General features: G+C 36.4%; 1 protein-coding gene and 1 pseudogene across 2 annotated transcripts; both read right to left on the bottom strand.

Moving 5' to 3' along the window:
• Positions 1-10,961: 10,961 nt before the first annotated feature.
• LOC105420805 (putative methyltransferase TCM_000336) lies at positions 10,962-16,368 on the bottom strand (annotated as a pseudogene). Its single transcript, XR_016051061.1, has 5 exons — positions 16,184-16,368; positions 15,601-15,767; positions 15,030-15,435; positions 12,268-12,522; positions 10,962-11,381 (listed from the first exon to the last, which is right to left on the bottom strand). The product of XR_016051061.1 is annotated as a putative methyltransferase TCM_000336 (transcript).
• Positions 16,369-21,540: 5,172 nt separating this feature from the next.
• On the bottom strand, positions 21,541-23,686 carry LOC18422517 (putative jasmonic acid carboxyl methyltransferase 2). Its single transcript, XM_006878430.4, has 4 exons — positions 23,361-23,686; positions 22,816-23,217; positions 22,313-22,585; positions 21,541-22,091 (listed from the first exon to the last, which is right to left on the bottom strand). Exons 1-4 carry the CDS (start codon positions 23,430-23,432, stop codon positions 21,747-21,749), a joined length of 1,092 nt encoding a protein of 363 aa, XP_006878492.1. The 5' UTR covers positions 23,433-23,686; the 3' UTR covers positions 21,541-21,746.
• Between the last annotated feature and the right edge of the window lie 242 nt (positions 23,687-23,928).

Genomic DNA, 23,928 nt, shown 5'->3' with positions numbered 1-23,928 from the left:
CTTTTAACAGCCTTTAGTAAATTTAGTATATTCCTAAATATACAAACGAAGTCTATCATTAACTGATTTAAAGTAATTTTTCCCCTGCAAATTACTGACGGGCTAACGCGTCAAACATAACATGCATGTGGTAGGTAGATTCTCCTTAAATGTCCAGTAACATGAGATGGAGTATCCACGCAAAAATCATCAACAAAATTAGATGTCATGGATAAGCATTTCACAAGGTTGTTATCTAAAGAAGGGGGGATGTTTCTTGACGCATTTGTGAGCTCATTTAGGAATCATATATAGCAGACAGCACCAGAGGCCTAACATGTTTGATAGCATCACAGTAAAGATGGTGGTGCAGCCGAAGAGTTGTTCTGAAGAAGCATAGTTTTGACTGCTGATCTTTATACTAGGTGGAGACAGATATTTTAGGGAAATTTATGATATCTTTCTTTCCCCAACCGTATGAAAAATTCATACAGAAGAACTTAATGAAACTATTCTAAGAGGATGATAATCCATTGGGACGAGTAAAACATCCGTTACTCTCGAATCTGGAATTTGAAGGGGTTGATGATATCTGGAACTCTACACCCACTGACCTTGTTCGCAACATGTGCAAAAATTTGTCCTCTGTTGATGTACATTTGTGAATATTGGATAGATTTTATTCAAGGTGCTTCAGTGAGCCAAGACTAGTGCGAAACATTGATGAAGATGATCTATGATCACTGGAAAAGTATCCAATGAGATCATTTACCTTTGGTACAAGGTGGTCAAAATTAATTTTGACCATTGGATATAAAATTGGATGGATGCATTTATTTCATTGGCCATTGGATATAAAATTGACCATTGGATATAAAATTGACCATTAGATATAAAATTGGATGGATGCATTTATTTCATTGACCATTAGATATAAAATTGGATGGATGCATTATGTACATATTCTAATGTTAATTGAAATTTTGAACTCCTTAATTATTTTGTCAGGGGTTTGACCCCCTTAAAGGATATTTTTTCAATTATTTATTAGATTCATAAAAAAATACAAAAATAAAGAATATAAAAATTGCTAAATTATCTAAAAACGAATTTATTCCGTGAAAGGCAGCTCATGCATTTACCCTTGGCATTAGAGGGAAAACCATTAAAAATCTATATTGTGCCTCTAATCCATGAATTGGAGCTCCAAACTAGAGCAATTTTGATGATTTTTTAATAATTGAAATGAGGAGTCTAGATAAAGACACAATATGGATCATTTTTTAGGCTTATTATTATGTTTCCTTTTTTTTAGATTCATTATTGCGATTGTTTAAATAATTATCCTTCATAAATCTTGGGAATTAGTTCTTGAGGGATTTTGGAAATGTGGACTTCTTGTAAGAAGCGCATCCACAGATGCACCTAAAATCCACCCCATTAAGATTATGCAGATTTATGGAGAGGTATTATAGTATAAGCAAAAAATATTAAAAGCGAAGCCACTAGCATCGCAATTTTTAATGTGATGGTCATCGATTCAATTTCGATAGCCGTCTTTTATCTATTTGTTCAATTCTTTTATAATTTATCATTTTTTCAAATCAAGAAAGAATGACAAGATCAATAAATATTAAAAAGAAGATTTCGTATAGTTAACTCAAAATAATTGGTATAAAGCTCGGATAATGATGATGAGGATGTATTTTGATGCAAGTGGCTAAAAGATCTAAAACCCTTTATTTCTAAAACCCTATCTCCCCAGTCAATCTCTATAAAACCCCCTCCCTCTCACTACCGAATCACTCTATGAAACCCCCTCCCTCTCACTGAAACTCTCTCTCTCAAACCCCCCCTCTCTCTCCATCTGAAACACCTCTCTCCCTAAAAACCTTTCTCATCTGAACCCAACTCACTTTTTCATTGAAAACCACATTTTCAACTTAAAATGTCCACTTATATGAGCAACCGACAACATGGTTTTCCACAATTGAACTTACACTTGCCGCCAGTTATATTATCCAGACTCAAGGTTTCATCCATGTTCCTCTCTCTACACCAAAAGCTACAACACTTTGAGCATAACTACTGAGGGTATAGAAGATATCGCCAACACAAACCATCATATTTAGGGTTTTGAGCCCAGTTTTATGAGTTGGTCTCCATTTCCTGGTCTAGAGCCATGCACGACTCGTTTCAAAGACAGTGAAAGCCAAAATCTTGAAATTTCAAGAGACCTCCATGAAACTCATCTCCAAATATCAAAACACCTCCGCTTACAATTTCGATTACCAAAGACGCATGCCTCCTCTCCCTCATCCTCACAGCAGAGGCCCTTTTCTCTCTCCTCATCTTCACAACAAAGGCCCTTTTCTTGAGATCCCTTTGCTCCCACCTAAGAATCCTTTGCTCGTCTGAAAAACCTAATCTCAATATTATGAAAAAGGCTTTTTGAGAGAGAGAGAGACGGCAAAAAAGGAGCAGAGAGCAAAGAAAGAAATAAACTTTCAGGTGAATACATTTTGGGCTTTTGGGCCGGCAGTTTATTTCCCGGGCCTAGCCCCAACCCGAAGATCGAATGCCTGCCTGAAATCAGACCCAGCACAAGTGCCCGAAGCCCGGACCAAACCATTGGCTCACCCTACTTGAAACCAAGAGAATCAACAACCCTTCACTTCAAAATATACAAGCAATGATGCAAAACTAATTTATTTGGAAAACATTGCAAAACAACGGAAATTTTCCTTATTTCTTAACTACAAGTATTCAAAAAAATCACTCAACGAAGTGGAAATGGTCTACCCAAACTCGCCCTAAGCTGTTTCTATCAACTGCACTTATGTGGAGCTTCTTGCTGCAACTTTGAGATGGATTGATAAACTTTTGTTCACGTAACTCTGCATGAGGATTTAAGCCTTTATTTTTCGCCCATAGATCTCTAGAAACCCAAAAGAATTAAGGAAAGAGAAAAGAAACCTCATAATAACTGAATTCTGATATCAAACAAAAAGGCCATAGCTGCGGCAATGGCATATAAACAACCAATCCACAACCACCTTTCTAAATTACAAAAATAAAAGAAATGGGTGCCAATGGACCTGGACAACTAGGCCTTGGGAACACGAGGCCCACATCAGACCCTATCATCACAATGTTAATTACATTTCATCTTCTTTAATCCACTTTATCAGATGGCTCCATGTCCGACCGGCAAACATCTCCACGACACGAGGACACACCCTGCATCAATCCTTAAGTTAAAGATGTTATACAAGAAAACTTTTGACCTAAACATGTAAAAGAACTATTGCAAAAATAATCACAGCCAAAAACCAATCAATGAGCCTAAAGTTGGACATCACTCAAACATATATAATAGATCATAATAGAAACACATCTTTTCCCCATTTTTTACACCATTTAGCCAGCTAAATTATCTTTGTATTATCTTTACCCTCAGGAAATTATATGCAACGGTAGAAATGTTCGATATTGTTTAATCTTTTGCATATTTATACTATCTAATGAGAGGTTGGGGTCTTGGCCGTAGTACTGTCGAGCCCCATGATGAAATCTCGGACTCCATTCTCACCAAAGGGTAAAGGGCCCAAAACCCCACTGACTTACCTCTTTTTTCTCGGGAATGGGGTTGAGGTCGAGGTGGTAGCACCACTTGAGCCTCAGCTACTGGTCTAGGTTTCCATTCCCTTGATGCATTTGAAAATAACAAACCATTTCCGAATTAGGTAGGGACCTGTATTCCCACTGATCTACCCAAAAAAAAAGGCGCATGAAACCTTATATCCACTACACAAATGTGAGGCTTTTTGTTTCACCACACACACAACTATTGACATAGGCTTTCTTCTATTTTCATCTATTTTATGTGATGTGAAGGAGATAGTGCATCATAGCATTTGAAAATAAATGAAAAAAACATCGTTATGAGGAGTCTTGGAGGGCAAACTCTAGAACTCTAACTACCCAAAGGTAGGTTATTGCATTTGTGCACATTGAGCCACCATCTTGAATCAGTGACCTATCTTTAATGCTTCCAAACTCCCTCCGCCAAGAATGGCCTATAGTCATTAGAATTGAGAGCAAGGTCAGATCCCTAATCAGGATCGAGGCAACAGAATAGAGGAATAAAATCCCTACACTTTGAGTAAAGGGATCGTGATCCCAAAATAAAGGGAGCACAACCCAAATTTGTTAAGAGGATCATATGATTAAGAATTTGGATCAAGGCCCGTCCTTCTTAGAATTAGTGTTCCATAGACACTTTGTATATTGCTTGTGCTTGGTGTCATGTGTCTACATATATCAATATTAAGATACGCGTTGACACACATAGATACACCATCTACACTTGCCATAAATGTTTGATGACATCATCATCTTTTGAGAACGTAATCGACACCTTAAATAAAACAAACGGAAGGTTTGAACCCCAAAACACTTGGGAAAAGAAAACAAACTGCTAGATGATGCATCTTTGAAGTTATTGCACAATATTTGACAATTTTTTAAGTAAATACGTACATACAAATTCCAATAATGAATCTCGACAATCCATTTGGTGAATTTCAATATCTATGTCTATACAAACTCGAAATCATTTGTTTCTTTTTAACATTGTTCCTCTAATGACAATAAAGCCATTTAAACAAATTTGGATAGGGGAAGAAGTCCTTAAGCTTGTGTTTTCAAGTATTGTTTTTTTGTGACTGTTCATTAGAATTAAAAGAGTATATAATTTAAAAGTAGGGTAAAAAAAATAGCCCTAACATAGTCTTATAATATTACTATATAACCGTTGCATGAAATTACTCCCCATTTGTGTGTATGTGTGTAGACACGTAATAGAAATGTAGAAAACTCAAATGGGAGCCGGCAGAAAACTCAAATGGGGGCCGGTGTGGCTCGATCATGGGATATGTCAAGCTAAGTTTGTCAAGAAGTCTCCCTACTCCACCACCATGACACATCAATTCAAATGTGGAAACTTATATTATATATAAGATATTTCAAAATATTAGTTGTCCGAACATGTTGGAAAGTATTTGCATTTTAACCTCACGTACTAGATTTTTAGACACCAACTAGATATTCATATATACTACTTAGCAATGTTTAAAAAAAAGGACCGCCCGGCGCCTAGGCGCCCAAAAACAATTTTCCGCACACCTGGACCTAGGTGCCCCAACACGAGCGGCTGGGGCAGGCGCCCAGCACAGTTTATGAATTTTTTTTTTTTTTTTTTAACTTTGCCCAAAAGGGCAAAGGGGATCATTTTGTCCCCCATGTTTGTATAAAATAAGTTTAGGGGTTTATTTTCAACCCCAAACTGAAACAAAAACAAGAAACCCTTAATCTTAAACTTATTTATGAGAATATAAAGCAATTGTTGACAATCAAAAATACTTCTTGTGGATTGAAAAAGTTTGTTTTTCTGATTGAAATTATTTTTAGGGTGCTATTGATGGTATTAGAAGACTTTTAAATTGATTCCTAACTGACTGAGATAGCCGAAGTTGAAGATTAGAGATTGGGTAGAAATGGTCAGTCTGTAATCTTTATTTGAGATTTATTTTTTCAATTTGAGATGTTTTCTGCGGGTCTACTCTGGGTGGAGATCCGAGATGGAAATATTGTGTTAACCCGGATAAAAATGACATAAATAAAATTATGTGCAATTTCTGTGGACATGTTTCTAATGCCGGCATAAATAGATTTACGAAACATCTTGCCGGTATTAGAGATGATGTCGCCATATGTAAGAAAGTCCTAGATCTTGTAAAGAAAGAAATTTTGAAGTACATTGAAGCTGAAAAGAGTAAAAAAGTTGCAAAAAAAAAAGATCTAACAGAATTAAAGTCAGGGGTTCATATTTTTTATGAGAATACTAAAACTGAATAAGAGAATGATGAAGAGGGGGGAAGAAAATGTAGCCATGGTCGGTACTTAGAGCTCTAAGACCAAGAGGGTTTTTGGGTCTAAGAAGGCTCATACGAGAGGGCCTATAGATAGTTTCTTTACACCTACCTCTGAGACAATAATTGAAAAAGGCATGGAAAAGGCGAAAAAAACAGTGACAATTGAAAATATTTTTAAAAAGGAAGATAGAGCCAGGGTGATTCAGTATATTGCTCGGTGGTTTTACCATGCGAACATTTCTTTTAACACTGCTAGTTTGAATACTTCCACACAATGTTGGAAGCAATTGGGCAATTTGGGCCAGGTTTGAAAGCTCCAACTCCTTATGAGATTGGAGAGCCACTACTAAAGAAAGAAGTCAAGTACACGAATGAATATCTCAAGACTTATAAGGAGGGATGGGCTAAATTTAGGGTTTCTTTGATGAAAGATATGTAGAGTGATAGGAGGAGGAGTAACATTAATTTATTAGTAAATTGTCTCACGGGTACAATTTTTTTACGCTCAATCGATTAGTAAGATTAGGGAAAGTATAAAATGAGACTATTAACCTTTTGTACAAGGTGGTCACAATTAATATTGACCGTTGGATGAGAAATTGGGTGTCTGCATTTATTTCATTGACCTAGCTCAAAGTTCAAAAGAAATTTTCTAGAACTTTGTGACACACCCAAGCTATCAGATTTGACTTGGGTATCCCGACATGTCGTGTTTTCTGAGCACATTTCATTGTTTGAAAATAAAAATAATCCCTCACCCTCTCACCTTTCTCATAGTCCCCTTATCTGATTCTGTTCTTAATTCCTTTGGTTATTCCACTCGTGTCCCTCCTTTTGAAGTCTAGGAAGGAACTCCACCACCTCGTGCTGACAGTCTTGATCAGAACCCTGTACCTACTAATCCTTTGCCGCTCTATGCTTTTAGACAGAGCACCCAGGTATTTGTTCTACCTCCCCGACTTGCTGACTATGAAACATTGTTACCTCAGTACCAAGCATTCCTTGCCTCGATTCATTAATTTTCTGAACCTCAGACTTTCAAAGAAGCCGTAAGTCAACCTGAGTGGCAACAAGCAATGATTGATGAGTTGAATGCTCTCAAGTGTATGCATGCTTAGGACCTAGCACCTTTCCCGAAAGAAAAAATTGTTGTAGGTTGTCTATGGGTATATAAATTAAAACCAACGCAGATGGCAGTTTAGAACGATATAAAGCCCGCCTGGTGGCAAAAGATTACAATCAGCAATATGGCATCAACTTTACAGAAATTTTTGCTCCCGTCTCTCACATGACTACAGTTCATACACTAATCTTAATACCTTTTATTCAGCAATAGCCTCTCTATCAATTAGATAACAAAAATGATTTTCTCAATAGTGATCTTGATACGGAAGTATATATAAAGTTACCTCATGGCGTTGTGGATTCTAAAAAATGCATGTGTAAATTTCGATGGGCCTTATATGGACTCAAACAAGCACCTCGTGCTTGGTTTGAGAAATTTTGTTATGAAGTTCTTTCGGTTGGATTTCGACAAATTCATCATGATCCATTGCTCTTTGTGTTTGAAACTTCTGAAGGAAGAGTTCTCTTATTACTATACGTGGATGATTATCTATGGTAATGATATGGGCACAATTCATAAAATAAAAAAGAAGCTCAGTAGTACCTTTGAAATGAAAGATTTGGATATTTTCTTGGAACCTATTCTCCTCATGGCTATCTATTGTCACAGCTAAAATATGCTTTAGAGATTATTTCTCAAGCTCGACTCTAGAATGATACAAAGAAAGTTGATACCCCACTTGAGGTCAATGCCAAAATTTGGGCTACAGAGGGAGAAGTTCTTCTTGACCCAACCTTTTATAGGCAACTGGTTGGGAAATTAATATATCTGACAATTTCACGCCCCGATATTACTTATGCAGTATATATGGTTAGTTAGTTTCTAAGTGCCCCACGTTCTGTACATATTGCTGCCTTTTTGCGCACCATTCATTATATCAGGGATACCTGTTGCCAAGCCTTATTCTTCTCCTCTTCTACCTCACTTGCGCTCCGACCCTATACATACTCCGATTTTGCAGCAAATCCGCGTGATCGCAAATTTACCGCATGATTCTACATTTTTTCGGTGATTCTCTTATCTCTTAGAAAAGCAAGAAACATAAACGAATTGCTCAATCAACTACAGAAGCTAAATACCGAGCTATGACACAAACGACCACTAAGATTGTTTGGCTACGTTGGCTGCTCGAAGACATGGGTGTCACTATCTCAACTCTTACTCCACTTTATTGTGACAACGAGAGTGCCATATATATTTCTAAAAATCCGGAATTTCATGAGCGCACGAAACATATTGAAGTCGATTGCTACTATATTCAACAAGAATATCGCGTAGGCACAATTTCCTTACCATATGTGCCAAATGCAGTACAACTCACCGATTTCTTCACTAAGTCTCATCCCCCGCATCTTTTCTCACAGTTCGTTTTCAAACTCTCCATGATTCCATTCAAATCATCTCGAGTTTGAGGGGGAGTGCGAACAGACATGGCAACTACAACAGATATGGCAACTGAATATTGAGATCTGTCAGTGTCTACTTGTATGTTATACCTATATAGAAACTGTATCTCATAGCTTTAGCAAGTATTGAATGTACCCTCTCTATAAATCCACAATGGTACTGTAATCTGATTGATTCATTGATTGAATACAAAGAAAGATTGTTTCTCACATTGTAGACCCTAAAAAACACTCAAATTTGACCAAATTTGGTTCTAGAATATAGAGAACATCGCAAGATTTCTAATGGTCTAAGAATCGTTGAATTTGACTTACAATTTGAAAATTATGGTTCGAACAAATTTATATATAGAAAATTTCAGTTTAGACCCTGTTGAGTGACCTTTAGCGAGTCGTGCAGATCTTGTGTGATGGGTGGCGAGTTGTGCAAACTTTTGGCCACATATTCACCCAGAAAATTTTATAATTTTTTAAAGCCTTCTGAAGGCTTCTGTGATTCTCTAGGTCTCTTCTTAGATACGTTTTGAAACATAAAACTTTGAGAATTGAGAGAATATTCATTAGAAAATGCCTAGAACCTAAGTCTATATAAAACCTCTTGAGCCGCCACCCCCGGGTAGAAAATCAACCAAAACTTTATCAAAAAGTCTTACAAATCCCAAATTTCCTAGAAAATAAGAAAAAATCCCTCAAAAATTTAAAAAAAATCCCTCAAAAATTCTAAAAAACATTTCCTTAGGCTATAGAAATCTTAGATTTAAGAAAAACCTTAGAAAATTCCTAGCCTATAAACCTAGGCCAAAATCCCTTCAAAAAGCTCTCTAAAAATCTCCCAAAAATTAAAACCCTAGGAATAAGATCTCCTAGATTTTTAAAGTCCTTATAGAAGTCCCAACTCTAGGAGTAAATCGACCTGCGGTCCTGGTACAAGTCCCAAATCTAGGTTTTTTCAGGTAAGTGATCTCTCTTTTCTCTATTTTTTTTTTATTTCTTGATTTCCAGGTTTAGCTTTAGATATTAACTTCTAAAGAACTATTAATGTAATTTTTTTTTTCTTGATTTCCAGGTTTAGCTTTAGATATTAACTTCTAAAGATCTATTAATGTAAGATTTGTTGCTGGTGCTGCTAATAGATCCAAAAAGGATCAGATTTGTTTGAGTTGAATCCTTTTTGATCGGCCGCACCTTTTCTACCAATATATTATATTTAACTCATTTTGCATTAATTTGAAGAGATTTCATTCGAGATCTGCTTAGATTTACGCATAAACAGTTTGGTGCCTACTTATGGGCAATCGAGCTGTAAATTAACATGTTCAGATAATTAAAAGTTTTTCCTTTATTTGTAGTTTTTGCTTTCCATTCGAAACAGAGAAAAACAGGGGCTGAAAGTTTTTAACCAAAACCGATCAAGGACTCCTTAGACTCGCTCAAGTCTCATCGAGTCGTGTCTGACTTGTGCGACCCTCATCGAGATGCGCAACTGCGACTCTCTATGACTCCCGTAGAGCAGTGAGCTGCCAAATGTTTTTTGGGTAGACTTTCTTTTGCATGATTTTTGCTCCCTACATTTTTCTTCTCTCTCTCTAAATTCTCTAGGGTGGCATGCCACCTCTAGAAAAATACTTCTCTCTCTTGAAAGTCTCATCTCTCTAAAGAGAGATAAGAGACACCCCCCATAAGAGAACATAGAGGTAGGCATGCCCCACTAATAAAACATCCAAAGGCATTTATGCATTGGCTCGATCAAATAATTCTTGCTCTCATATTTTTCTGAAGGGGTTTAGCGAGGGCTTTCTCATATTTGGAAGATCCGAGATTGGGTATTGAGCACGTCCGCTATTGGAGGAAGAGATCTTGTATGGGGTGTACTATGTCCGGTTGAGGTAATCTTCTAGCATCTTGCTTTATAGTTTGCAGTATTTTATTTATTATTCCTATAAAATATTACATTGGTTTTATTCAACAAAAGAAAGTTGTAAATAGAAGCAGCAAGTGAGAACTGATTTATTTATTTATTCTATTAGTTTGAGTTGAATATATTGTTATTGGACCATTCTAAGTGTTCTAATTGGTGAGAAATAGAAAAATTAAAAATTGTATATACAGAGCTAGATCACCTTTGTCCAACGTTCTGCCATTTCTGAAATGGGGTAAAAATGGTGATGTTGATATCATAGTGAAAAATTATGCCTACAGTAAATCAAGGCATTTTTTTTAGGGTAATTTGTAAAATGCGTTTGTTTTAATTTATTTCGTTAAGGGAAAAAGTATAAAGTTCTGGTCTAATTTTAATTAGGAGTTCTAATTAGAATATAATTAACATTACGAGGTCTAAATAAAGTCCATAAATAGGGTTGAGTTAGGAGTTTTGTTGGGTTTTCGTGAACTCATGTGAGTTTTGCTAATTTGTTGGAGCTAGTGTTGTTAGTTTCAAATCAATTCATCACTTCCTTATAGAAACCTTCATGGTTTTTTTTTTTCTTTTCCTTTATTTTTATACAAATTCGCATATGAATCTTTGGAGCATATAATCTTTTCAAATTTAACATAAAAAGCTCTCAAAGAGAAGCTAAAACTGTCGTCCATCACCCAAAAATATGAAAATTGAAAATAACAAATCTTATGAGGCAGCATCTGTTCATGCTGATTTTCTTAACACAATCACAAAATCAGTCGGCTTGAGCTCATTGAATGATAGTTTTTTGTTGAATATATCAGCATATTTTAAGAACAAATCATCCATAATCTCAGGCCCAAAATGGTAGGTAATCATCGACTCAACTGCTGCTCTAATAGTCATGGCTATGTCTCTGCCGTGATGGCCACTAGATTTTTGGGAGCCCATCACTAAGTAATAACTCAAAGCGTTCGAACGCATGGATAATGTACGGGCAAATCAAAAGAATACAGTTTTTCCTCGTTCAACACTACCTGCAGTTTGTGACACTTCGTTTGAATTCATTTTCCAGAAGAAAATTTAAAGAATGATAGACTAAAAAGAGTCAAAAGAGAAGAAGAAACTTCACTTTCTTTATATATGTCTTTGGGATGCACCAGACAAATTAATTAAGGAAATTTATGTGACCCAAACCCTTTTTTGGAGTATTTTGATGCACTCCATAACCAACTTTTAAGAAAAATGATTTTAAGCATAAAATACGCGAGATCTAATGTTGATTAAAGTGGATGGTTCGAATAATATTCTGGAGTGAAACTTGATTTGGTAGACCTTTCGAGCTCCGAATTCAAATATACGTTTCCCGCACAAAGGTGAAAAATACGGCCAGCCGTCATATATTTCATCAGATGTACTCGAACCCGCCAAGTTTTACTTTGACTTTGAGGATGATTGATACTAGGAAAAAGTTTATATAAGTGCGAGGCTCTAAACAATCAAATCATGGTGCACTTCAAAAATTTTACTAGAAGAAGTTATTTTGATTCCAAATATCTTCAAAATTGATCTTCTCGATCTCGAGATGTATGAACATAAGAAAAAAATAAACAGATTTCAAGTTTGGAAAATAGTGCATCTTGTAATACAGTTTTGGACAGTCAATTTTCAAGTTTTCATAGATCTGCTCAATCTACACTATTTTTTAAGCTTTAAATTTTATAATTAGAGAGAAAAATATATATGTTAAGGCGATAACAAAGATTTCCATTATTGAAATCACATTTCTCAACACTATTTGAAGGTGTGCTTTACTTTGATTGTCTAGAACCTCTGCCTTTTACGAACCGGGCCCTTAATAATCTGTGTATTATAAAGTTAGTTACATAATAAAAATTTGGGTGCTTTATTTTGGGTTTTCACCTGCAAGGCCTCACCAAGTGCCTCCCAAATGAAGACGCCCTTTTTGTCATTAAGAACGCCATCACGTTTTGGGAATATTAATAGCAATCGACCACCCATGAGTAGCTCTTTCGATCGGCAACTCAGAAAAGACGACGAGTCCTCTTGAAATTGCAGGGAGTAGGATTGTGCAACACATGAAGTGCTGGTTTCCGATATGTATACCTTCCCTCTATTAAATGAGAAACCCTCCTCATCATAGAGGCTGTCTGGAACCTGCACGGTCTTATGTGCTCTTTACTTATTTTTCTAAATCAGCAAAAACAAGGAAAAATATTGTAGCAATCTTACCAGTACAAGTAAGGTTGAGTAATGCATACTGTCTTTTTTATTTGGACAGTGTAGATGTAATACTGTCTTAAAAGATATTTCACTTTTGAGTGGTTTACGTATAGACCCTAGAATTTTAGGTAAAATGTAAAATGATCTACTTTTATGTGGAAATTACAAAAATAGTTGGTCAACCCACTTTTTTTTTAATTTTTTCAAAATCCCCCTTGATCAACCTAAATTTTAATATTTTTTTAGTTTTTTCATAAGTAGGGAAGTGCCCCAATCTTTAAGGCACTGCTCTACTAATACAAAAACTAAATAATAATAACAATCAAAATTCAGGTTAACCAAGGGACAGTTTTGAAAAAAAAAAAAAATGCGCTAACCAACCTTCTTTGTAATGTCCGCATATAAGTGGAGCATTTCGCATTTTACATGTAAATCACTCTTTACTTCTTGATAATAGCTTAAAAAATGTATCAAATTTATACTGTCCAATTAAAATGAAACCATGTATAACATTGCAACTTTACAAGAAACAAAAAAAACGGTGGGCAACCATGAGGAAAGGTATTTTTAGTTATAATCAAGTTGAAGAGCACTCAAATTTTTGCCAATAGAGAACAAATAGATCTATTTCTCTTGTATCTGTTAGGGCAAACCGTGGCCTTTGACCTGTCATGGCATAAAGTCTTCGCTTCTATAGAAAACTGTTTGCAAATAAATGTATCTTGAAAGCTGACACTTGCTTTTATTTCTTTTGAAGAAACTAAGATATTAGTGTTCAAAGAACCCGTAGCTCACATAATCTTTTTCTTTTAGATAAGTTCTTGATGAGACACTCGTGATCTAATCACTTGTATATAAAAAACATATTTCTTTTTGTATATTTTGTATTATTTTTTTTTTTTAAGACAATATGAACATGGGATTGTATACTATGAGACCATTTATCTTTAGTACAAAGAGGCCGCAATCACTTCTAATCATTAGATATCAAATTGGATGTCTTGGTGTGTGCAACCACCAGATATGAAATTTGACGAATAAAAACGTTTGTGGCCTCTTTTTATCGAAAGTAAATGGTCTGTTTATAATACATTTCCAATTATTATTCTCAATACTATATAAGACAATTCATGCAGCAATCGATCACGACAATGTAGATTCATGATAACAACATGATCATAAGGTTATTACCGTTTCATAAATCGACTGGATAGTGATGGAGGAAGGGCTTTCGCTAAATATGTCATTCGTTCATCCTTATGTCTATGTTGTTATCATAACCATGTGGATCATATTAAATTTTTTCATATTAAGAAAACCCGGTATTGTACCAGCATCATTAATTATCTAATCTCAACAACTCTTTGAAATATAAAAATTAAGGTAGAATGAATTGTGAATGGTTTATTTAATAAAAATGTGGTTGATTTATAATAAAAAAAATGTTTTATATTGGTAACTCAGCACATATGGAATTATGAAAAATGAGTGCCTTTCTCATGTTAGGAAGAACACAATGTAGAAACTATCGCTAATGAACAGAACAAGATTCACCTTCGAGACATCGTTGTGATTCTCTGAAATTTCAAAAATACTCTTACTTGATAATCAAACTAACTATTACAAGAAACTTGTTTAGGGAAAGTAATGATTTGTTAATAAGGAAAAAGTTTATATAAGGTGTCAACCTTACCTTCTAATGTACAAATAAGGTGCAGCTAAAAAATCCAATGGACAAGCTTGATTCTGACACTAAAAAACTCTCAAATTGATCATCTCAACTTCGATATTTATGAATATTAATAATAAGCTCAAATCCTTAAAATAGTTCTTTTTTTAGTACATTATCTGAATCATCTATTTTCAAGAATTTCAAATGTGTATAGATAAGCTTCATCATCGCTATGTGCTTCTGTGGGAGCATATTGTACATTCATTTTTATAGATAAACCTGATCTGTGAGTATTTTTATGATCCTATACGTTAGAAAACATTGTGCAAGAATTGAACGGTCCAATCTAAGCGTTTAGAAACTCAAAATTAAATTTTTTTTCAATACTTTTCTAGTGATTTTAAAGTGGATCGTAGAATTTAAAAGAAAGAAAAGCTTCCTAAGTAGGTCTTTTAAAGGGAGCAAGTACATAGTGCTATTAGTGTGAAGAGCACTACGTTCTCATGCTCTACGCTCTACTTCCAACTGAGGTTTGTGGAGAGAAATGATCAAATTTGATAAGTTTGGTTCGCGTGAAAATATTTTCAAAAAAAGAGAATATAAAAATGGAGACTCAAATCATATACAAAAAGATCATAAAATATTCGATCATTTGCTATTTTTTTTTATATTTTTTTTGAAAGTTTTTATTTCTCCAATTTGTATACCCAACTCAAGTCACAGCACACTGAAAGGAAAATATTGTTGTGGCTAGTGAACTTGAGCTTGCCTTAGAGAGCCATTGCAGGGAATAAGAAGAGTGAACAAAATGCAAACTGTTTGCCGGAAAGAGCCTCCGATAGAAAGAACCCGGAACACCTGCCACGAAACATGAATCACAAACCCTTTCTTCTTTCTCTTTCATCAACTCATAGAAAGAAGGCAGTTGCCTAAAGACTGAGTTGAAGTCATTTGCAGGCAAGTCGTTGAGATACACTTGAAAACTCTGGAATTTTCCTAGAAACTTCTTGATATCTCAGACAGATAGCGTGGATGATGGTGTTTAAGACAGAGAAGGTGTTGGGTCCAGAGGAACAACCCATATCAGCTATCCGAATGATATTAGGAAAATCAGTAGAAAGCATTTTAATGGCTGCCTCTTGTGTTATGGGCATCACGTTATCCAAACATTGTTTCTGCATAGAAAGAAAAAAAAAGGCTGCGGAAAAAATAATTTTCATATGGACATAGTAAGGAGAGTGGCAATCTGTGTGTTTGTGCTGATGGATTTGAAGATGTAAACTTATGAAGAAATAGGTAAATAACTTTTAAAACAAGCATCTGTGGTGAAGAATGGTTACCTGAATGTGCGAATTTTGGGCGTAGCTATATTCCCCAGTTCCCCTGTTCATGTGAAAGACTTTTTCCAGATCCATGGCTACTTCATGGACTCTTTCAACCCCCCCCCCCCATCTTATACGAAATTGAGCATTGTTTCTCACTAAACCGGCCTTTTCTTTCTCATCTTCTTCAAATCAGGGTTTAGAACAAGTTAAAGAGCCAAGTCAAAGCTAAAGAGAACTTTAAAAACTCCAAATAAGCTTAGCTCAAAGACGTATAGAAAAAAAAGAAGACATTTAAAAATAATCTAAAAAATATATAAAAATAAGGATTATATCATAAAAAAAAATATTGGTATGGTGATGCAAAATCTCCTCCTATAAAAAATAACCTTTATAGGAGCAGATACATCACACACAAAACTTGGCCCTAAGTGAACTTCAATGCGGGAATAACAATGAGAGGAAGGAAGGACTACACAAGGATGGGCTTACATAAATTGTTAGAAGCATGATAAAAAATTACACCATGTCATAAAAATGAGGCACCAGAAACCATTGACAACACACATGAAGATGGAGCAAGAAGGAACTATTTACTTACTGTTTTGACGGATTTACAGCAGCATGGAGATGCCCATAGCTAACGTTCATCGGAGGATACTGTGTTGGTGTGCCAAGCTAGGGCTCCATGGTGAGGGCCATTACTCACTCTGACCCTCTCAATGAGTGTTAATATACAAAATGGGCTCTACAAGTGTGGGGCGTGCCTCTCTAGCTGTCCTTGTTTATCATGAATGAGGTGAGTTCATAAGAGTTATTGAGGTAGTTTTGTGCTTTTTTTATAGGAAGTTCAAGTGTGGATTTTAAGTTAAACTAAATCTGGATCATCCAATGAGCAATCCAAGGATTGAGAGAGCTAAAGACCTAACCGTATACATCACCGCACTTTCCTATTATTGGATGGTGTGGATCTATTACCTTATCATCATATGCCCCAATATCACCTCCAAATTTCCTAAATTTTTCACGTGCCCTTGAAACCCTAATATTTCATTTTAAACTATCTTATTGTTCGGTGGCACCCCCGCACTTGCACCCTTCATGTGCGCGTGTGTGAGCATGTGTTTGACACCGTGTGCCCATGCCGTGCATGCAGATAAGGTGTGATGCAATTGAAAACCAACGAATTTAAAGTGACGTATTGCCTACCTCGAAAATTGGGGTTGGATATATCCAGGCGTCTCGCCCTCTTAGATCTCGGTGTGGCATTGCCATAGAAGGCCATCTGGGCACTCTCAGACTCAGTTTGGTTACCATCCCTTACGGTCTCTGCCGCCTCAGTTTCCTCTCGAATCACACATCGAATCTCACTAGATGTGTCCTATGTGTTCCTTGGTTTGGCTCGATTTAGTTAGGGTTGGTTTGGGTTGGTTCAAGTTTGGTTCGAGTTTGGTTCAAGTAGGTTCGGGTTTGGCTCAAGTGAGTTCAAGCTTGGTTTGGTGAGTGGGAACATGTGGGTCTCAAATGGGCTCGCATGCCTTGGGTTAGGCGGTGGGTTGGCTAGGTTCAAGGGTAGGCTAGACTAGTGGCTAGAGAGAGGGTATCCGACAATTCCGGCAGCACCTCCCCTAGGAAGTGGGTAGGCAATGAGCAAAGGGTACTAGTCTAGAGATAGGGTCAACCAATATCCGATAGAATTCCACCGGCAACTCCCCTAGGCTGTGGGTAGACAACAAACAAGGGTACTTGGCGAGTAGCCAAAGCACCTTGGAAAAATCCGCATAGGGTTCGTTGGGTCAAGAGCCCGGTGTTGGAAGAGCCACCTTCGGAGGCTAACCTAGACTAAATGGTTTAAATGAGGTATAGGGAGCATCAAAGGTGTGGTGTAGGATAGGGTGTAGGCTAAGGAATAGGATAGACTATAGTCTAATGAGTATGGTATGGTAGGAGTTAGGGGTGTATGGTATGGTATGGACTAGAGTGAAGTGTAGGATTAGATGTGGGGTATGGTGTAGGCTTGAGGGTAAGATATGGAGTAGGCTAGGTTTGGGAGGTGTGGTTATGTTAAGGTTCAACCATTGACTAAGTGTAGAGACTTAATCACGGTGGGGTAGCACTCAAATTAGGCTAACTAAAAATAGTTAACCTAGGGTTAGAGGCAAAAGGTCCAACGCTTTTTAGCCAAAATATTTCTCTCTCCTCTTTTCAAAGTACTAGAGTTTCGATAACACTCAAAGCAAAAGAGATTTATTCCCTTTTTCTAAGCCTTTCTTTAACCTTTCAAGCCTTTTCCAATCTCTTTAAAACTTACATGAGTTGGGGTAGAGCTACCCCTTTGAACTAAAGTGATCGCTCAAAACCCATAAGAAATGAGTGAAAATAAAAATTACAAAAATAAAGTGAAAATTTGAGTAAAGAAAAAAATGACCAAAAGACCCTGAACAAAACTAAAAATTGCCAAATAAGTCCTGTAAAAGGGCCTCTTCGCACCAACATGGCAATGGGTCTTAGTCCGTCTTCTCTAGCACTAGAACGGGTGATCTAACATTGGGAAAATGTAGATTGTCTCGAGGCGATCATTTTGATATGTGGTTTGCAAGCAACCATAGAGATTTCATGATATTCTTGATATTTTTGGGTTTCACGATTTTTATGCAAATGTTGCTTTTCTTCTTTGATCGATTGCTCTGGAAATGCCAAGTTTATTACGTTTATTTTGTTGGTAGATCGAAGGGGATGTCGACATGATCATTTTGAATAAAAAATAATATGAAATAACCTCTAATTAACCAAGTTGCGATCCCCACAAGTCGCTAGAAAACTACTTTTTTGTCATCTAAAAAATTGTGCCCACTTTCGAGCCTTGAATGAGCACCTTCCCAAACATTGATCATGACTTTTCTTACATGAAATCGAAGATAATCTAGTCTTGAATGAAATACACTATGTTCGAGCTTGATCCGACCATCAGATATCGAGTTATGGTCATTGGAGCATGAAGACGTCACACAAATTATATTTTGCATAAGATTGAACTTTTGCAGACTTCTCTCTAGAATCTTTTGATCCAGTTGTTGATCATGTGCATGGCTTATACCAAACGATTGTGCTCATCGAGGAGCACAACATACCCAAATTTTAGCTTGATTCGACTTGGGGATCATGAGATTCAATGGCACAAAGTTCACCACTTTTTGAGGAAGTGTAGCAAGATTTTGCCATTTATGGAAACTAGTTCATGTGAAATCCTGAATAGCATAGAAACCGCCCATATTTGTAAAGTGGGAATTAGGAAGGTTCTTTTGGATTGAAATTTGGGGGTTGGGGGTTTTTCGAACTTCTGAAGTCATTTGTGATGGTCTGGAGACCATATGAAGTCGATTTTCAAGAGTTTTATAGTATTGTGACTATCCTTGCTTGAAATTTCCACACAACAATTTAAATACACCATTTTTCCTCAAAATAAAATTTTTATTTTTTTAAAATCATAATAAATCATTTTTAATAATTTTTCATCAAAATAGAATAGTCTGATACTTCAAATAAATTTAATTTACAAAATTAGGATCCTTCAAGAGGTTAGGCTACATGGTATTCCACTGTACTAGTTCCAGAAACTCAGATTACTTTCTCAAATCAATTGAATTGGCCCATATTCCACATTCTCAAGCTGGGATATATTATTGGACTTGTCAAAGCTATCCCAATAAATGGTCCGGTCTCCATGTTTTTAGTAGATTTCTTACCTCATCAGAACGGCTTCTCAAATTACGAATTCTTACACACACATTGTGCAAAATATGTCAAGGATTTGGGCTTATGTCCTCTCAAAACCTAGTTTAGTCACACAGGGCTTCACACACAGAAATATCACAAATAACTTGGGATCAACTGATCCCTTATCAAATGCCTTGGTTCCCACCACATCTGGCGTTCTCTTATCGAGCATGACTAGAGGAAACCCTCAATTCTCTTAGTTCTCAACACATCCCAAAAACTTCGCCTCATGTATATGGGGTATTCAGGCCGTTTCATATCCCAGTCCCCACAAATTCTGATGGCCTTAGCATTCCTGGTCACTCCCACTATGGCTGAGAATTGTTTTGGCAAACACAAGGCTTTTAATGGCCATAATGCCAATGCAGAGGACATACAATTCTTTTACTATGTCGATGATATTATCAATTATGGTGAAGGTGAAGCCACCATTAATCTAATCAGGCAGCAACTTGTCTACTTTTCGAGATTAAAGATTTGGGATTCTTAAAATATTTTTAGGCCTAGAGTTTCTAATTCTCCTCTCAACTCAAATATTCAAAATATTCCGTTTCTCAAGCTTGTTTGGCTGATGATACAAAGCACGTTAACACACTTATTGAGTTGAATGTCAAACTTCAATCTACAGATGGTAAGGCCCTTCCTAATCTTACATTTTACATATGACTTGTTGGAAACTTGATTTATTTGGCCATCTCTCAGTCAGACATTGCTTATGTTATTCATTCTCGTCAGTCAAATCTTGACTGCTCCTCATTTACGTCATATTCATTAGATTTGGTATTGTACTCTATTGTTCTCTGTCTTCCACTCTTGAGCTTTCTGCGGTAGGACATCTTCTGATCAAAAGTCTATTACATATTTTTGTATTTTTCTTGGTGACTTCATTCTTTTTTGGAAGAGCAAAAATAAAAAAAATGTATTGCTCAGCCTATAGCCGAAGCTGAGTATTGAGCCATTGCTCAAATAATGGTTGAGATTTTACAGTTTCACTGGTTATTAGTAGACTTGAATGTGGAGCTCTCGCCATCCACTCCCTTATATTGTGGTAGCAAAAGTACAATTTATATTGATACGAACCTAGAGTTCATAAGCGCACCAAGCATATTAAAGTATGTTTGTATTTTGTTCAACAAAAATATTTAGCTAGGACAATCTCTTTTCTATACGCTCTAGGACTTCATCAAATAAATGGTGAATATATATTTAATGGCTCAAGGAATTCAAAAATCAAAATATTCATGTAGCCTCTAAGTTAAGCGGAAGGCGAGGAGTTCCTATTGAAAGAGGATAAGCCAAAGTGTTGAATGACAGGCCCAGTTTGGATGAACCATTTATTTAAAAAAACTTTGCCTTTTTGTCAGTGAAGGCGATGTAAGCCTGCTTAGTTCTTCTTTTTTCTCCCTTTAGGCACTTCCTTCGGTTACAGTTGAGACTGCAAGCTGGAAATAGGCGTATTACCATATGCAGTTACTAGTTCACCCTCCCAAATTCCATCTTAACAAATGAAATTTTGAATCCAGAATTTCATAGGTCCATTATCTAGAACATAGCGGTCATGGAAAAAAAAAAATTTGATTTAAGCCTTAAAAATGATCTATTTTACGCTCTCTCTCTAAGCCCTTAATTTTATTTCTTCACAAAAAATTAGCACTGAAATATTTTTGGAGTTATAAATTCACAGATTGTCGCAAAATGGCTTTACAATGACAGGTGATATGTTTGGTGTTCTAATCCATAGAAAACTAGGACAGAGACAGGTCACCAATTACTTTTCTTAATTTCACATGCCTTCATGATCTAGAATCGACATTGTGACTCAAAAGTGGCAAGATCCAAGCTTCACACACATGCGACTTGGTGCCCTTGAAATGTCTATTTCCCCTTACATCTATTTCCTCCATATTGTTCATTTCCCCTTACATTTATCCACCTAGTTTTAGTACAAACTACAACGAGATTACAATTACCTCTAGTCATCAGATATGAAATCTGATAGAATTTTATTTTGAGCTTTGTACTCAATCAATCGCAATCAGCCAATTTCACATCTAATGATAAATAGTGCTTGTGACCTTCGTGTGCTAAAACTAAACAATCTTATTTTATACATTTTCACTGTTATATTCATCTGTACTTTGCACTGAGTACTAGCTAAATGGTGTAATTGATGAACGTGGATACTTTAATTGCTTTTTTATTTATCAATGAATCAAATGAACATGAATACTTCAATCAGAAGCTTGGTTCTACATTAAAGAGTTTTTCTTGGATAATCATGATATACACCATAGATATTAGAGGTACACTTTGTATTCTCAAATTGCCGTTAGGCTTGTATGAAAACCTTACACAAGGCAACACTGGTCCTCTTCTCATCCATATACTTAATCTGATTTTCTTAACACAAGTGCAAAATCCAATCTCTTGGGATAATCTATGAGAGGTACCTTGTTTAGTATCTCACTGTATTTTTCAAATAAATCATCAACAATCTCTTTTCCAAAATGGTGAATGATCATGACCTCAAGTCCTCCACGTTGGACCTTTGCCAAGTACCTTCCGTGGTCGCCAATGTCAGGTGGGAGCCAATCTTGTAAGCAGCGCTCGAACGGCTCAAATCGCTCAATTGTGAAGGATTGTTCTCTGTCTATCAGTTCTCGAACTTCATCCTCGCATGGATGATACCTAGGCATGTTGAAGGAATCCAATTTCCCCTCATCTACAACTCCCTGTATACAATTATATCAGTTGTTTATTTGAATCTTTGACAAGTTACTCCATGCATCGAATGCTTATTGATGCATTAATAATTTGCATAAATGAAATCAAAGTTCTCAAACACGCCTCTTTTCGATTACAAATGTTTTTAAGTATTTAAGACATCAGAGTACCTAAGGTTGTCCTGTTATCTGTTATTATTCAAAGAAACAAATGGGAAATCGTTGTTTACCTTCGATACCAGAAAGGCGAATGCCTCTGAAAGTTGCTCTGTATAAAAGGTATCTTCTTTCTCACAGGGATCTGAAGTCTTCCGACCCGCGAAGCTCAATACCATTCGACCGTCTGATACCATTTCCTTCGATCGCAATTTCAAAAACAATGAGAAGTCCTTTTGGAATTGGTGAAGGTAGGCTTGGGGAACAGAAGAAGGGCTGCTTTGAGATACGTGTGTCTTCCCCTTGTTCAGGGGCAAACCTGCTTTGTCATTGAGACCTTCAGGAACCTGCAAAAGCCTCAAGGCTAGAGATTTCTGCTAGATTTCCCAAGAAAGAAACGTCGCATATAGTGGCTACTCCATTAAAAAACACCTGTTACTTGGACATCACGAGTGCTTTTCATTTTTGTCATCACCCTCGTTATTACCATAACACAACAGAGAGGAGTCGTTAAAGTTATAATGGTGAAGATCATGTTTTTTACAAGTATTAAAAAGGGGACATACAGATAGTATACCTTGGAGAGCCAATGGAGACCATGAGAAGAGTGAACCAAGTGCAAACTATTTGCAGGAAGAATCCTTTGGTAAAAAGAACCTGGAACACCAGCCACAAAGCATGACTCTAAAGCCTCTTCTTTCTCTCTGATCGACTCAAGGAAAGAAGGAAATGCCTTAAAAACCGAATTGAAATCATTTCCCCACAAGTCATTCAGGTAGATCCGGAGCTCTGGTAGTGGCTTCGATTCTTTTCGGAAAATGTGACACACAGCACCAACGATGGTGATTAAAGCGGAGAAGGTGTTGGGTCCTGAGGCACAACCCAAATCAGCTATGCCAATGCTCTCAGGGTAATTGGTTGATAACATATTCATCACTGCCTCTTCAATGATGGAGTTCATTTTGTTCAAGGTATTGCCCTGCGGCAAAAATTAGGAAAAAGAAAGAAAGAAGAGGAATTAAGAACATGGTTCATGGATCAAGAGTTTAAATGATCCCTCCAAACCAGAAAAAGAACAGAAAATGGTGAACAAAGCTGCAGTTCAGTGTTCAGATGAAAGACCTGAAACTCTGAATTGTCCGCATAGCTATATGTTCCTTCTCCCTTCATGTGAAGAACCTTTTCCACGTCCATTGCAACTTTCTCTCGCCAAAATCTACTCTCTCCTCACTCGATCAATTGTTGGTGCTTACTCTTTATAAACATGGGAACACCACTCTTGAAGAAATGAGCAAATTCTTGTATTCATAACTAATTCTAAATAATCCAAATTTGATAAACAAAAATACCACTGATGTGCAAAAGAAAAGGAGATACCATCTTAGCCTCACATCTAAATCCTATCAAATGAAATTTTTATTTTTGTTTGTTTTGGGGTGTTATCAATGTATAGGAACTTTCGAGGTATTTTCCCTTATTAGTGCTGAAAAATCGACCACTGATGTGTGTAACGAGACACCACAAGCTGTAGCTGTCTCACTCCAGAGTCAATATCGGCAACTTATTTTAGAACAAATTAGGATATAGGAAATGCAAAAACAGAAAAAGAGATTATGTTTGGGCCTTCATAGGTATAGGAAATTAGGGTTTTCTGATTTGGAAATATTTTTTCTTAGTTTTTTTTTTTTTT

Source organism: Amborella trichopoda, chromosome 3 (assembly GCF_054954075.1).
Source record: "Amborella trichopoda isolate Santa Cruz 75 chromosome 3, AtrichopodaSantaCruz75HAP2 v2.0, whole genome shotgun sequence".
NCBI classification, from domain to species: domain Eukaryota; kingdom Viridiplantae; phylum Streptophyta; class Magnoliopsida; order Amborellales; family Amborellaceae; genus Amborella; species Amborella trichopoda.
The sequence above is the reverse complement of the archived record's forward strand: the minus strand, read 5'-3'. Positions and strand labels throughout refer to the sequence as shown.

What these genes read in the sequence shown, in the direction of transcription:
- LOC18422517 (XM_006878430.4), bottom strand. Translation starts at nt 23,432, where the DNA reads ATGGACGTGGAAAAGGTTCTTCACATGAAGGGAGAAGGAACATATAGC. An exon ending in GTCTCCATTGGCTCTCCAAG is followed by an intron (nt 22,586 to 22,815) that starts GTATACTATCTG and finishes AGGCTTTTGCAG; the next exon opens with GTTCCTGAAGGTCTCAATGA. An exon ending in TCGCCTTTCTGGTATCGAAG is followed by an intron (nt 22,092 to 22,312) that starts GTAAACAACGAT and finishes AATTGTATACAG; the next exon opens with GGAGTTGTAGATGAGGGGAA.